Source organism: Vulpes vulpes, chromosome 12 (assembly GCF_048418805.1).
Source record: "Vulpes vulpes isolate BD-2025 chromosome 12, VulVul3, whole genome shotgun sequence".
In the NCBI taxonomy this organism is placed as follows: Eukaryota; Metazoa; Chordata; class Mammalia; order Carnivora; family Canidae; genus Vulpes; species Vulpes vulpes.
Genome location: NC_132791.1, coordinates 37,100,329 through 37,116,435, shown reverse-complemented (window position 1 = coordinate 37,116,435; position 16,107 = coordinate 37,100,329). Strand labels below are relative to the sequence as shown.

The following is a 16,107-nucleotide window of genomic DNA, read 5'->3' as shown; positions in this document are numbered from 1 at the left end:
AGTAGCTGGCACATTTCTGTGAAGAAATGGTACCCCAGCCTCTGCGCAGATACATTCCAGAGCCAGAATATACAGCACTGCAAAATGCATATGACACAACCTTCAGTGGGCATCCTCCTGGAAGAAAAAGGACTCTAATAGAAACACACTGTTCTAAGAAGGATTGGTGCACCTTGATACATTACCTAGATTTCATTACAGATCAGAGCTTAGTTAGACAGATCCTTGCATCTTTTCAGAGGTCTAGAATGTTGACTGGACTTGTCCAAGCAGAGCCCAAACCAGCGGACTTATATTCGTTAAATTACACTGAACTCTAGTAAATTCATATAAAAAACTATGATAACCTATGTGAAGTGCCTAGCCAGATATTGGCATACGGTAAATTTCAACAATCATTAGTTTTCCAACCCCTTCCCTTTTTTGAAAAGTCCATCTTTTTGTAAACTGAATCATGATTTTAACTGAATAATCCACTGCATATATGAGTACGTTATATTTCAGAAATATTTACCTTGATAATTGATGGGTTGAAAATATTTAGGGGCTTACAACACTTTAAGTAGAAATGTCCCTTGCCTATCAGTTACTTATTGGATGTTTAAAGTATGCAAGCATTTAAAAACACCAAACCCATGACATATCCTATTTTGTCTACAATTGTAACAACTCTCCTTAATTATCTGTTGACAAGTCAGATTTTTTAACCAATATAAGGTTTTATGTTATCTTACAAAGGTCACTTGTAAATGATTCTTTTATACAGCTCTTTCTTATTTTTCACTTTATTTCAATCATTTTCACCCCCACCACAGTCCCTACCTTCAGCTCCACTGTGAAGGCAGAAATAAAATATTCCTGAATTGTATTGTGAAATAGATAAATAATAGAAATTATTTTTCTGTTAGAAATTAGAAATCCCCCACATGTCAGTATTTGTAAATTATTAAAAGCACAGATTTGCATATTCCCTACTTTGGAAGGACAGGCTAGTCTTTTTGAATCCTATTCTACCAGTATCTCTTTAAATTTATTCAGTAACAGTATGATCAAATTCATGCAAATGCAATTAAATCGATCTTTTGCTTCTCTTCCTTTAGGACATAGAAAGGACAAAGATAAATGCTGAAAATGACCGGGAATGGCTGTTGTACATTCAGAAACTTCTTGAAGGACAGGTATTTCGTTTTTCTGCTTCATGTCTAAAAACTTCTAAAAAAAAAAAATTCGAAGCCTTACACTTTTACTCGATGTCTAACTTTTTGTAAACACTTACCACATCATTTACTTCTGTTAGGTAAAGAAGTATTCCAATAGATAGACAGGAAAGTTAACCCTCTATTTGTACTTTTGGACTTAACAAATGAAACAAATGCCTTGGGAAGAGCCAACATAGGTCTTAGCAAATGCATTAATTAAATTATTGAGTCAACCTCTATGCTTGCTGCACTGAAAAGGATCCATTCTCTCAGCCCTCTTAGGAAAAGATATTCTTTATTATGTGTCTTTAAAGTTGGTAGTTGATATGGACACCTGAGGAGTTCATGGGTTTCAATGACCTTTTACTATGGACCTGTTTCCAGTCAATTCATGTTTTCCTCACAGCCAGACAGCTGTTTATTACTGTGTCTTCCCGCATTCTCTACAATATTTTCTACTGAGACCTCGAGCAGCTTGTTAGTGGGAAGTAAATATTGATTTGGCATCCTGTCAATGCAGAAAGAATGAAAAAATTTCCACCAGAGGCCCCTCAAACATTTTCCTATCGACATTTTCTGGGCCGAGTGGAAAGCTGCATAGAGGATGACAAGGCCAAGACGAGTTGAAATCCCTGAGGGGTCCATTGAGACTGCTGCTGTGACCTGTGTGATACTTTTTCTTTCCTTTCAAGTATTTTTTTAATACACACAGAGTCTGTTGGGATGTGCCCCTCTTGTAAGTGATCAAGGGCAGTTTATTGGCAGGTGAGAGCCCTGCTTTTCTAGTCATAGCAAGCTTTTGTTTTGACATCACCGACAGCATGTAATGTATTCGAAAACTTTTTCATTATAGTTCTTTTTGCTCAACCTAATTGTCTATTTTAAAAATGAACAAAGAATTAAAAGAGCTAAAGCATATTTTTCAAAGGAGCAAAAAAAATTATTACTGTCATATGTTTTGGAAAGTCATCATAAATGTTTCTGTGTAAAGATTAAAAATAAAAGCAGATTTAAATGCATTTTTTTCACATTTATATTAACAAACAGCAGTATCTACACTTTTAGAAAAGTCAAGGATAAGTAAAATAATACATGAGCTACGGGTATGCTTAGTGTCGGTTTTATATATTTTTGAAACTTCATCTGGAATCACTTTCATAATAATAGAAGGTGATTGGCAATCTTTGGCTTTAAGTTGTTCAAGTGCAGACGTACAGGTGCTAGACATAGTCTTCTACAGCGACATCTTGCTCTTGAGAAGAAAGGCCATTTCCTAGTTATGTTTCATGCCCAGTACTCATCCCAGTTCCTGGCACATCAAAGGAGTTCAGCAGTGATTGTGATGGGTTGTAGTTTTAAACTTAAAAATGATAAAAATAAACTTTTGAATGAATTTTTTTTAATGTTCACCTTCTAAATGTGACCTTTTTACCTGGAACTTTGATCATCAGTTATGACCATAAAATTAATAAATCCACCTGTGTAAATCCTTATTAAATTTTACTGAAGCAGTATTGATACCAGACCTGATTTTTTTGACTTACCTATGGAGACGTGCATACACACATTCCTATGTTATCTTAGTATTTGCTTATTTTGTTTGGTTCAAAAAAATCCTGTTGAAAATGGCATTAGACTGCTTAATACTACAATTTGATGTAGTGCCTTTTTGTGCCACTGAGCCTGGACTCTGGAATATAATTGCCTGGCAGTATTGATTTAATTGCCCGGGTTTATTTGTGGACTCCTAATTATTGACTGGAGGTAAATTTAATGGAGCAGCCTTTATGAACACTGGGAAAGCACTGCTGTTGCTGTTCTACATAATGAACTGCATCATGTGCCTTTAGATCATTTTTCAAGCTAATTTTATTCCACTGTGACAGTGTGAAAACATTTAAAAAGTCAAAGACTTTTTATTTTTATTACTGACATAGGTGGTTTTGCTGATGTCTTTGAATTTTGTGAGAAAAAAAATAGGGACTTCATTGGTTGCACTTGGATGTCACTTCATAATTACACCCAAGAGAAAAATCTATAAAATAGAAAACATCTCTTTTTTTTTTTTAGTCTACTTTTCTTCTCTCTCTCAGTTCCAGCAATTATATTTGTCCTGAATTTTAGAAAAGGTTTTCTTTGTCCACCAATTTTTTTGAGAGGCTGAGTTATGCTCACAGGATTTTGCAGGCAGAAGTGTTTATATGTTCCTTCCTACATTCGTTTAGTGAGACATATAGTTCTGTATATCTGGGGTTATGTGATCGTCCAGCGGTGGAATAATTAAACATATTTCCTTAAAAAATGAATTAATCAATACTGGTAATTTGATCATTTAAATATTTTGAAGATAAAATTGTCAGAAAACTTCTCTCTTGTGCCCTCCTGTGTTGGGTGCTGTATGCAAGGGAATTCTCAGATCATAGGAGTCAATTCGACTGTGTGGTTTTAGCTTTTGTGTAAGGATTAGACCACAAAATTGTTTTCTTGCAAAGAAATTTTTCTCTGCATTCATTGGATGAGAATTTGTACTGATCAAATATTTACCACAAAATAAAAAGCTGTGCTGCCAGGTGGCAACATAAGACTACCCAATAGTACAATGCCTATGGCTGCTGTTAGCCAGAAGTGCCTGAGAACTAAAAGGTCTAAAACCTTAACCTTTCTATATTTAATACAGAATGCAAGTGTATGTCCTCATTCCTTCAGGTGGTCGTGATGCAACTAATAATTTTATACATTTAGGCTTTATCTGCACCTAACTCGTATCCCAGAGATTTCTAGCAATAAAAATCACACTAAAAAAATCTTTCTAAAAAAAAAAAGAATCTTCTAATATCTACTGTCATTTTTTATGGCACAGCTGCCTTTTAGTTTCTTTGAACATTTTTACTTGTAAAAATTCCTCTTCTAACATTATTACATTTTTAGAAACTTATAATTTATGGTGGGGACAAACATGCAAATTAATGATTATAATAGGCTTCAAAATTAGTTTTTCTATAATTTAGGGAGTGAGAGGGATCCCTGGGTGGCGCAGCAGTTTGGCGCCTGCCTTTGGCCCAGGGCGCGATCCTGGAGACCCGGGATCGAATCCCACGTCGGGCTCCGGGTGCATGGAGCCTGCTTCTCTCTCTGCCTGTGTCTCTGCCTCTCTCTCTATCTCTCTGTGACTATCATAAATAAATAAAAATTTTAAAAAAAAATTTAGGGAGTGAGAGAAAAAAGAGAGATAGGAAAAGTAGCTGGAACCAAACTACAAAAGCTTTTGAGCAGGAAAGGGCTATGACCAGAGCTGTGCTTTAGAAAAGATACCTGAGATCAGCACACAGCAAGTATGGAGGGAGAGAGACTGGGAACAGGAAGATAGCTGAGGCAAAGGGCTATGAAGGCCTGCATGTGCCCTCACCATAAAAATAGAAAGAATGAGGGGATCCCTGGGTGGCGCAGCGGTTTGGCGCCTGGGCGCCAGATCCTGGAGACCCGGGATCGAGTCCCACGTCGGGCTCCCTGCATGGAGCCTGCTTCTCCCTCTGCCTGTGTCTCTGCCTCTCTCTCTCTCTGTGTGACTATCATAAATAAATAAAAAAAAATTAAAAAAAATAGAAAGAATGAGATAGATGTGATCCACGTTATAGTGATTGAATCAATAGCAGTAATGAGATTAGGTGGAGTCAGAAAGCAGAAACCTTAGATGGGTTTAATACCCTACAGAAAGAGACAGATTATGATACCTTTAATAGTTTGAGAGACCAAAAGAAGTAGATCAGATTTGGTAGGGGAGAGATGTCAGTACTAAAGCCATAGAAAATTTAGTAGATGCATCCCATTAACAATATTCAAGGACTCACGAGTTTTCATTAATTCAGCCTAGCCTTCCATCTGGCTCTTCTCGGTGAAATGTAACCATTTATGAACACATTTCCAACTCTTACAATTCAACAACAAAAAGCAAAGAAATGGATTTGAATAGACATTTCTGCAAGAAGATGAACAAATAGCTTATAAACACATGAAAAGATGCTCAACATTATTAAGCACTAGGGAAATGCAAACCAAAAAACAAAATGAAATACTGCTTCACACCTGGTAGCATGGCTCTAGTGAAAAAGACAGACAGTACCAAGGGTTGGTAGGGATATAGAGAAATTAGAACCCTCATACATTGCTGCTAGGAATGGAAAATGATGCCACTCCTGTGAAACAGTCTGTCAGTTCTTCAGGCAGTTAGATAGAGATGATATTTTCCAACAGTTTCATCCCCTAGGTAGACACCCACAATAAATGAAAACACATCTCCATATAAAAACTTCTACACATGGGATCCCTGGGTGGCTCGGCAGTTTAGTGCCTGCCTTCGGCCCAGGGCGTGATTCTGGAGTCCCGGGATTGAGTCCCGCATCGGGCTCTCTGCATGGAACCTGTTTCTCCCTCTGCCTGTTTCTCTCCTCTCTCTCTGTGTCTCTCATGAATAAATAAAATCTTAAAAAAAAAAAAAAAAACTTCTACATGAATGTTCACAATAGCATTATTCACAGTACCTCAAAAGTGGAAGCAACCCAAAGGTACACCAGCTGATGAATGGATTAACAAGATGTAGCATATATATATATGGACTAGTTATTATTCAGCCATAAAATGGAATGAAGGACTGATGCATATTACAGCATGGGGAAGAACCTTTTGACCCTTATGATAAGTGAAAGAAGTCATATATAGAAGGCCATATGCAGTATTATTGCATTCATATGAAATGTCCAGAATAGGCATATCTATAAAGAGAGAAAGTAGGTTAGTGGTTTCCAGGGGATGAGGGGCATGGGGGGACAGGAGTGGCTGCTAATGGAGTGATGAAAATATTCTAGAATGAGCTAGTGGTGTGGTGACGGTTGTGCAACCTTGTGAATATACTAAAAACTAGTGAGTTATATACTTTAAGATGGTGAGTTTTATGTCAACTGTATCTCCATTTTAAAAATGTTCTCCTTAATATCAAAAGAGAAAAAATACATTTAAAAATAAATTCAATAAATTTCTTCTATCACCTGTGCCATGTCCTCCACCATTAATTAGCAGAGATTGCCTTAAATGCCTTTGAATTTGAATTTCTGTCTACTGGCCATACTTATAAATAAATAAATGAGATAAACTAATTTGTTTCCTATTTAATTTGTTGCCTTTCAGTTGGCACAGAAGATGTCCCTCTATGATACTGTGATCAATACTACCTTCTCACATATCTAAACTAGAAGGAGTGGTTTATACTCCTCTAGGAGACAACTGTTTATTTGTTCTCGCCATTATGATCTTCAAACTTAAAATTGTAACAGAGGTCACTTAGCTTTGTTTTCAGGACTTAAAAATACCTGAAACAGTCCTTTTTAATTGGGACTTTAAAACACAATGGAGAGAATTAGTGGAGAGGAAACTGAACCAACCAATGTTACAAAATCCATTCAAAAACATATACGAAGTGCCCCCTATGTACAGGTGTTGTTTCAGGTTTGGGAGTACAGAAGTAAACCAAGGAGTCAAATCATTCCCCTCATGGATCTTACACTTTGGGGGATGATGGGGAGGGGGGGCGGGGGCACAATAAACAAAGAGTTAAAATATATCACCTGTGAAATGTATTAAACAACTTGAACAGAATTATGGGTATATATGTTAAAATATGTATACTTGTACAAAAGATAATATACAACTATAAACACCATAGTGTTTATATAGTTTATAACTATTTTATAGTTGTATAATAATATACATAGTTGTATAATAATATACAACTATAAAATCTAATTCTTTACGAGGATTTCTATAAAAACCCTGAGCTGGGAGTGGCTAGAAAATGTGTCTTGATTTTGTTTTGTTGTTGCTCTGTTCTTTGTTATTTGCTAATCCTTTTCTGGATTTCATTCAGTCCATTTTAGTCCACTTTTTGGAGATAATTTTCTGCCATTGGGACCCTATCAAAAATTCCTTCTGCCTTCAGCTGTTGAGAATTTTAAGTATGGAATTTAATCAGTGGTGTTACTTTAGCTTTAAATATCCATGTTCCTATTAGTTGCTTCAGATCTTGCAAATGCTGAAATTTAAAATGGCTCTTTCCCCAGTGCCCTCTCTGCAAAATATGCTTACCTTCTACAGAAATCTTGCAATATGGCAGTGAGAAGGGTTTTATAAATCTCCCTGGCTTTTGTAAATAGAGTTCCTTCCGGCCTGAAGGTTAACTGAACATTTCTCCTTAGAACTCTGCACATATCCACTCTGTTGCACATAGAACACGTGCATGCATACTCACACGCTCACCCTTGCTCACATACGTAAACCCACACACTCAGCCACCCACACAGATTTACCATGTAGTTCAAATAGCAAGAGTTCAAAATTTTCCATTCAGATCCTTCCTGGGTTTGTTTGTTTGTTTGTTTTAATTTAACAATGTTAAACCTTCTTTCATGTTTCCAGTGAAAGCAGGTATACTACGTAAAATTTAACATCTTTATTTTCAGTATGACTCAGGCTAGATTAAAGTCAATTTGGGTTTGTTTGTTTAAGGATTTTTATTTTATTTATTCATGAGAGACACAGAGAGAGAGAGGGGTGAGAGACATAGGCAGAGGGAGAAGCAGGCTCCCTTCAGGGAGCCTGATGCGGCACTTGATCCTAGGACTCTGGGATCATGACCTGAGTTAAAGGCAGATGCTCAACCACTGAGCCACCCAGGTACCCCAATTTGTTTTTTTTTTTCAATTTATTTATCTTTTATTTATTTATTTTTAAAGCTTTTATTTTGTCATGAGAGACACAAAGAGAGAGGCAGAGACACAGGCAGAGGGAGAAGCAGGCTCCATGCAGGGACTCAGTCCCAGATCTCCAGGATCATGCCCTGGGCTGAAGGCGGCGCTAAACCGCTGAGCCACCTGGGATGCCCCACCAATTTGAGTTTTAAAAGCAATATCTTCCTGGTCATAGTTTCCCAAGCCAAAACAAGAATGAAAATGGTGAAAATTTTGTTCCACTTGCCCCTTAGATTGAAAAAGTTAAAAAGTTATCCTTATTTCATTTTTTTTTTCAACACAAAATTTTTCAATTTTTTACTGTTAAGAACACATTCCAATTAGTGCTCATGCTGTAAGTTATCTGTATGTTTTATAGTCCTGGACTTTAGGTTTTGTTATTTTTCTAGTGTAGCTCTCAAACATCTGCAGCTGTCATTCCTATCTTACCTTTATACAGAAACACCTCTAAACGAAACCACAATCTGTGTGAGTGATAAATTTGAGATTGTGTCAGTGGCATACCAGTTCCTAAAGGCAAACATCTGTAGGTGTTTACATATAAGAATAGCTGGAAATTGTGTGAAATCAGGGGAAATCTCTCTGTAATAGAAATCACCTTTTGTGACAGAGAGAGCCTGAATGACTAGGAAGACCTGCTTTAAGACCACACTAAACTCGGTTGCTGTTCCAATGTCCTAGTTAAATTTCCATACAAAGAAATCTCACATGGTATCAACTCTTCCCCTTTTTTTCTCATTATGTTGAAGAGTTCAAGCTTGTGGAACTTTGTATCCACGTACCTAGGAGTATCACTTCTCCTTTGTTATGTAGGAGAAAGAAAGAACTCATGCAGGCTTTCTGGACTTCATAGCCCTTGGCATATGCCATCTAAGATACGACCCTAGGCAGCATGATTGTTGGGTTTGTTGTTTCAGATACTTTTGATGGGGTAAGTAAGAAAGGATGTTTGCTGTTGGCTACTGCACTTGCCGCTTGAACCCAACTCCAGAATCCTATCAGTGAGAGCATCATCGAGCATTGTGTCTGAGTTCCCTCCAGAAGCCATATAGAGAGATTTTAATTGATGCTAAGCTCCCTGTGTGAAATAAAATGGCGCTTAACCTAGACTCAAAATAGAAAGTTCAGGTCTCGTGGTCTTAGAGTTTTTAAGATGTTTTGCAATTAAAGGACAAAAACAAGGGGCACCTGGGTGACTCAGTGGGTTAAGGGTCTACCTTCAGCTCAGATCATGATCCCGGGGTCCTGGGATCAAGCCCCACATGGGGCTCCCTGCTTAGCAGAGAGTCTGCCTCTCCCTCTCCGTCTGCCCCTCTCCCTCCACTCATGCTCTGTCTCTGGCTTTCTCTCAAATAAATAAATAAATAAATAAATAAATAAATAAATAAAATCTTTAAAAAACAAAAATCAAAAACAGGGCAAACAAGCAGACCATGTGAATTTTTAAAGCATTTTTCAAGGCATTTCATATTTAAGGACAGTCTTAACTGTACCCAATCTATAGCTGTATGTTGAAGATTGATGTTCATTTGGTACTATGTTGAAGAACTCTCTTGAATCACAGTAGATTAAATTATATTCCATCAGTCTTCAGGTTAACTGTAATTTGTAAGGTTTGAGAATTAATAATCTATAAGTAATAAAAGTGATTACTCTTAGTTAACTAAATTAGCCATTGAACTCAAAATCCCATTCTTAGCCACTCTCAGAAAAGAAGAATTCTCATTAATTCATCCTAGGCTAAAGGATGAAGTTTTTATCTATACAGTCTATGGAAGAAGTTTGCCAAATGAATGAGTAGTGCAAACTTGGCAAGAGAAGGTATTTGTAAAAGGACTGCTATTGCACTCATTATTTGAATATGTATTGAAACTACAGCATAAATAAGGAACAATTTATAAAGTAGGAGGGACATATGCTTAAAACTTTTTGGTTAACAGTTAATTACAGTTATTATATTCATTGGAAGTGTTTTATAATTCTGACTTTTCCATAGACTTCCTCTAATTTTGTTTCAATTATTAATAATCTTATTATAAAATGACATTAATTTTATATTTTATAATATTACAGCTAATCCTTATATATTTAAATAAAAACAACTTCTGAAAGGCCTCTTTGAGAGCTGGCCTTATAGTTCTCAGTGAATGACAAGTCATAAAAAATCGTATAGAGTGAGCACTAAGCGTTTAGAGGAAGAAATTCAGAATTGGTTTATAAAAAAGGAAATAGAAAAGTTGAATAAAATACTTTCAGCCAACTTGTAAGATATATGAACTTTCATTTAATATTACGTAGATAGGTAATAACATTCTTCTGACCTATTTGCAGGGCAGATAGATGTGAACATACTGTGCATCATGATTAAAAGATTGATTGCTTTTTGAAATCTGTATGTGTTAGCCTCCATACAAAGCTTAAAAGAAGCTTACAGTCCAATAAAACAGGATTGACAAACAGTTGTGTTTAACAGTGGGGCTTTTTGTTTTATTGGGAGCCAGAGGAAGAGAATAAAGTGAGTTGTCAGTATTAAATTAGTAAATGGACTTCTCGTTCTATCTTGGAGGCTTCCTGGAAGACAAATTCGAGATAGATTTTTTTAAAAGGAAGTGAAATTTCCAAGTATAGACATGTTAAAAACTGCTGAGATCACAAGATAATAAAGTTTAAACTTCAAAATGTGATATGCAAATAAAATGATTAATGTCAGTACATTGTGGCCTGGTGAAAGGACTGTGTGACATTATTACATTAAGAAATTACAGAACCAGCATGTTTCCCAGAGTGTGTCCCATGGACTGCTGGTTCCACATGATAAATAGACCATGAAAACACGGACAGATGAATTTAGAGACAGGATATTACAGTGCCCTCTTGGAAACACACAGGGCCTGTTAGTATCCTAAAGCCTCAAAGAAATCCTGAAATAAAGTAACTTGTTAAAGTTCGGTTTGTTTCCCAAACTTATTTGGTCAGACAACCCTTTTTTCCCTTGACCAGCTTTAGGAAATGACCTTCTGTTTTTGCCAGGAAGAAATCTTGTTTGTCTGCTTTTTTTGGTTTGTTTGTTTAGTAGTTTGTTTTAAAGATTTTATTTTATCTATTTGAGAGAGTGAGTGTGTGTGCATGAGCCGGGGCTGGGGGGGGGGGGGGGGGGGCGCTGGCAGAGGGGGAGGAGCAGAGGGAGAGGGACAAGCCGACTTGAGCTGAGCTCAGAGCCTGACGAAGAACTCAATCCCATGATCCTGAGATCATGACTTGAAATGAAATTTAGAGTTGGAGGCTTGACCAACTGAGCTGCCCAAGAGCCCCTGTTTGTCTGCTTTTTTGACAGGAATTCATATGGCACTGATAGCCACAGCCTACTAAAGAAAGTTGCCTGATAATTTGTTGTTTTTTTATATGTGCATTTCTTTAAAATCTAATATTAATGGGGATGCCTAGGTGGCTCAGTGGTTGAGGGTCGGCCTTTGGCTCAGGTTGTGATCCCAGGGTCCTGGGATCGAGTCCCACATCGGGCTCCCCAGAGGGACCTGCTTTTCCCTTTGCCTATGTCTCTGCCTTTCTCTCTCTGTCTCTCATGAATAAATACATAAAATCTTTTTTAAAAATCTAATGATGGTAGGGCCCCCCCCCCCCAGAAAAAGCTACTTTTAAGTCAATGTGTATATCTTCTATTCAAGTCCTGAAGAAATGTGATATTTTGGTATCTTATGCTTTCTTCAGTGGTAAGTTTCAAGAAGACCATGTGTGAAGAAGCTTCTGGCCTACACTTAGGCTACCCTAAGGAGAAGGCAGTTTGTTATAAAGATAAGAAAGAATTTAAATTAAAATCTTAGGTAGAAACTTAGGATCTCAGGCAATTCTGTGGACCAGCTTTGGTCTCCGCTTTACCTAATCTGTTTACCTGTTGTTTCACTGCCACTGGCCAATCTTTTCTGTTTTCTCCCAATTGGTCAGGTGCTGATGGGAGATGCTACTGGTGGTCATCCTAGCACAAACAAGGGCCTGATGCCACTTCCCTGTAGGAAAGGGGACCAGGCATGACAAGCATTGTCACTAACGTATTCAGGGAAACAAAGGTAGTCTTTCCCTGGTTAATCAACAGGACAACTCTAAGAAATGATGTGATAAACTTTTTCTAGATACCTGGACAGGAGATGAAGGGAAGTTGGTGGAGTTGGGCCAGTAATTGGAGAACATTTTAGATTGTCTTTTACTCATTTGTGTGTTGCACAAGTTGGAGTTCTACAGGGAACCAGGTGAAGCAGAGGGAACAATAAAACTTTACCAGAAAAGTTATATAAATTATGAAATTTAAAAATGCACTCTACATTTTATAAACTCAGCAGTTTGTAACATGTGTATTACACTTTGATATGCCAAACAAACTTTTCTATAACAACTTAATCAATGGGCATACTTTTGCCATTTTTTCTGCCTCTGAGATTTTACCCTACAACTCTCAAGGTGTTCGGCTCTAACACAGACAAGTGTATTGATAGTTCTCTCTCATTCTTTGATGAGTGATGAGCATACAGTACTACTTCTGTGGGCCTGTGGGCCCTGGAGATGACTGTAACCTGCTATTGATCAGCTGATTGAAGATAAATGGCTTAGTTGCTTGTATTGCAGATTACATCATTAACATGGTCAGTAAACCATGAATTGTTCAATAAGGCGTTTATCTTTTTTCATTTTACTTCTGCTCTTTTATCATCTTTATTATAAAAGACAAAATTACCCCTACTAACCAGTAAGATCAGCTGAAAAGAGACCCAGCAGGGTACCATTATGGGTGCAAGGTTGCAGATAGCTGAGTTCTAATGGTTTAATGATATTTAGCATATGTTTTTGATCTGGAGAAAATATAGACTTTTGATCATCTTTTTTTCTGTGTTTCTCTTCCAGCTTCCTTTTGCCTCATATTTGCTAGAAGCAGTACTGGAGAAAATAAATGAAAGAAAGAAACTAGTTGAAGGATATTTCACAATTATGAAGGATATTAGATGATATTACGATGAAGAACTTGTTTTCAAATGTGAAAACTTTTTGTGTGGTGTGACCGGAAAAAATACATTGCCATCCTGCTACAGTATCTGCTCCAACTATCAATAGTCAGGTTCAATACCAAAATAAGAAGTCTCTGAAACTAATTAATTGCTGAACAAGTGAAACTAATTAAGTACATAGCCATTTAAAAGGAAATAGTGTAGCATTTGATTGTTGAATACAAATATTGCCACAAATCAATGCAAACTCAAAAATGATTTTTTCTTCCAGTACATTAGAAGAATTTAGAACAAGCTTGGACACACAAATTGGTCTGACTATAAGAAGAAAAAGGTGTAAACTGAGGGTTTAATGTTTTAAGTTTTATAAAGAAACTAGACTGTGTACATAAAACTGCAATACAAGGCCTTAAGTCATCAAAGAGTACATTTGTATTGTAAGCAAATATAAAATGAAGCATCATTATTTTAAGAATGAGCATTTAATGAAATAAACTGTGTGGTCCAATTATATCTGTTCTCTATATACTGGGGTAATATAGGAGATACTGTATTTTCCTAGAACTGTGTGGCAAAAATAAAAACATTTTCTCCTTCTCTCCCTTTCTTTTTTTAAATCCACAAGACTTGGTGTGCTCATCTCAATTAGCAAGGGACCACAAGTCCAGTATAAAATTAGGCTAGATCTAGCATAACTCCTACTGTAGTCAACTAATTAAAGTTACATTCTTAACAGTGATGTCCTCTTTTTTAGATTTCCAAATATTCTCACTCCCATTTCACCTCTTTACTATGTTTCTGCCACACATGACCTTTTTTGGAAAAGGTTCTTCTAATCCACCAAACTTCAGCCTGCCTCCAGCCTTTACTCTCGCTATTCTTTTTCTAGAATACTCTGTACTCAACTTATCTCATGACTGGCTCATCATGACTTTTCTCATCATTCAGAATTACTTACCTGTTCCCTCAGAGACACATTTCCCTGGCCATCTTACGATTTAACTTCCTTTATCACAGAAAATTACCTATTTTACCTGTTTGCTTATTTATCTTCTTGTTAATTTCTGCTCCCCACCCCTTTTAGAATTTAGGTCCCCAGAGATGAAGATAGTGGTTGGCAGATTATGGCCCACAAGCCAAATCTGGACTGCCACCTGTTTTTTTGTGACCCACAAGCTAAGAATAATTTTTACATTATCAAATGGCTTAAGGAAAAAGGAGAATATATTTTGTAGCATATGAAAGTTATATGAAATTCAAATTTTAGTGTCCATTAATAAAGTTTTATTGGAACACAGTGATGCTCTTTTATTTATGTATTGTTTATGGCTGCTTTCAAGCTATAGTAGTGCAGGTAAGTGTGCAGCCCAGACCATTTGTAGTGCTGTGGTCACTTTGCACTACTTCTTGGCATGCTACAGTCACAATGACACAATTATAACTTGACAGCATTTCAAGTGCTACAAATACTACTCTATTTGTGGTTAAAAAATACATATACTTACTAATGCATACCCATCATGTCAAAATAAGAAAAGTAAAGTGACTATCAAACACCATACTTTTTAGGGCACACTGGAGTGTGGAGTATCTTGCTATTGAACTAGATGCCAAAGCATTGTGTTTATTATACAATAACATTATACTTGTGCTTAAGGAATGCCCTATCTATTGACATTACCAAATATTATGAATACTCATAACATATTCCCAACTCAGAAGAAAATGGTGGTAACAAAAAATTATAAAACTCAAATGTAATATCTCAACACAGCAGAATTTTGTTACAAAGATAAAAATGTGACTGCACAATATTACCCTGATGCCAAAAAACAAATAAGGACAGTAAAAAGAAGAAAAGTGTGGTAGGCTGAAATATGGCCTCCAAAGATGTCTACCTCCTAATTCCTGAAACCTGTGAATTTGTTACCTTTAATGGCAAAAAGGACTTTGCAGATGTGATTAAACTAAAGATCCTGAGTGGGGAGATTATCCTGGATTATCTTTGGGGCCTTATGTCTTCCAAAAAGGAGGCAAGAGGAGTCAGTGAGACAGAAATGTTACCTCAGAAATTTGACAGTGCTATCCCAACAGCTTTAAGTGTAGAGGCCATGAATCAAAGACTGTAAGCAATCCCTGGACACTGGAAAAAGCAAGGAGATGGATTCTCCCCCAACAGACCCTCTAGGAAAAAGCCATCATTGTTGACACCTTCACTTTAGCCTGATGAAACTAATTTTGCACATCCACAACTAGAAGAGAATAATTTTTTCCTTTAAATCACTTAATTTTGTGGTTGTGACTAGCAATAAAAAACTAATACAGTTTTCTAAAATTCTGTTTAGAATTATTTTATCCATGTTTATGAGGGACACTAGTTCAAAGGTACAAAATCAAGGCTGATTCTGCATTCAAAAGTCAATCAGTATAGGACATGTAAACAAGCTAAAGAATAAATATATGAACATAAAATTTTAGAAAAACTAGAAAAAATTCAACACTCATGCGTTAGAAGAAAAAAACTCCCAGAAAATTAAGAATTTCCTCAAATTGATGAGAACAATCATAAAAAGCCTCCACCTAACATTATCCTTAATGATGGAAGATTGAACATTTCCCTGTAAAATCAGGAACAACGCAAGGATGTCTACTCTCACCAATCTTATTCAACATAATACTGAAAATCCTGGCCAACATAGTAAGGCAAGAAAAGGAAATAAAAGACATACAGGTTGGAAAGGAAGAAGCAAAGCTAGCTCTTACATACATACATACATACATATGTACATACATGCATAAAATTCCTAGATTATTAATTAGTGACTTCTCAAGATAGAAGATCAACATACAAAAATTAATTGTATTTCTACATATTGGTGAACTAGTAATATGTGTGTGGAAACCATAATTTACAATACATCATTGCTCAAAAAAATAAAAATAATTACGTAGGTGTAAATCTTACAAAGCATATAGAAGACTTGTATACTGAAAACTACAAATGCTAATGAAAGAAGATTCAATAAATAGGCACAGTGAGAGCATAGTTTGGGATACTCAATATAGCAAAGATGCCAGCTGTCTCCAAATTGATGCGTG

The 16,107-nt window shown here is 36.4% G+C and overlaps 1 protein-coding gene across 9 annotated transcripts in view; it reads left to right on the top strand.

The window, feature by feature from the left end:
• Window positions 1-14,305, top strand: part of CNTLN (centlein) — a 322,986-nt gene extending 308,681 nt beyond the window's left edge. For all 9 annotated transcript variants that reach the window (XM_072728210.1, XM_026001444.2, XM_072728209.1 and 6 more), the window contains 2 exons: window positions 1,101-1,178; window positions 12,908-14,305. In XM_072728210.1, the coding sequence (XP_072584311.1) occupies window positions 1,101-1,178; window positions 12,908-13,009 (180 nt within the window). In that variant the 3' untranslated portion in view covers window positions 13,010-14,305. The remainder of the gene's footprint in view (window positions 1-1,100; window positions 1,179-12,907) is intronic.
• Window positions 14,306-16,107: the final 1,802 nt, after the last annotated feature.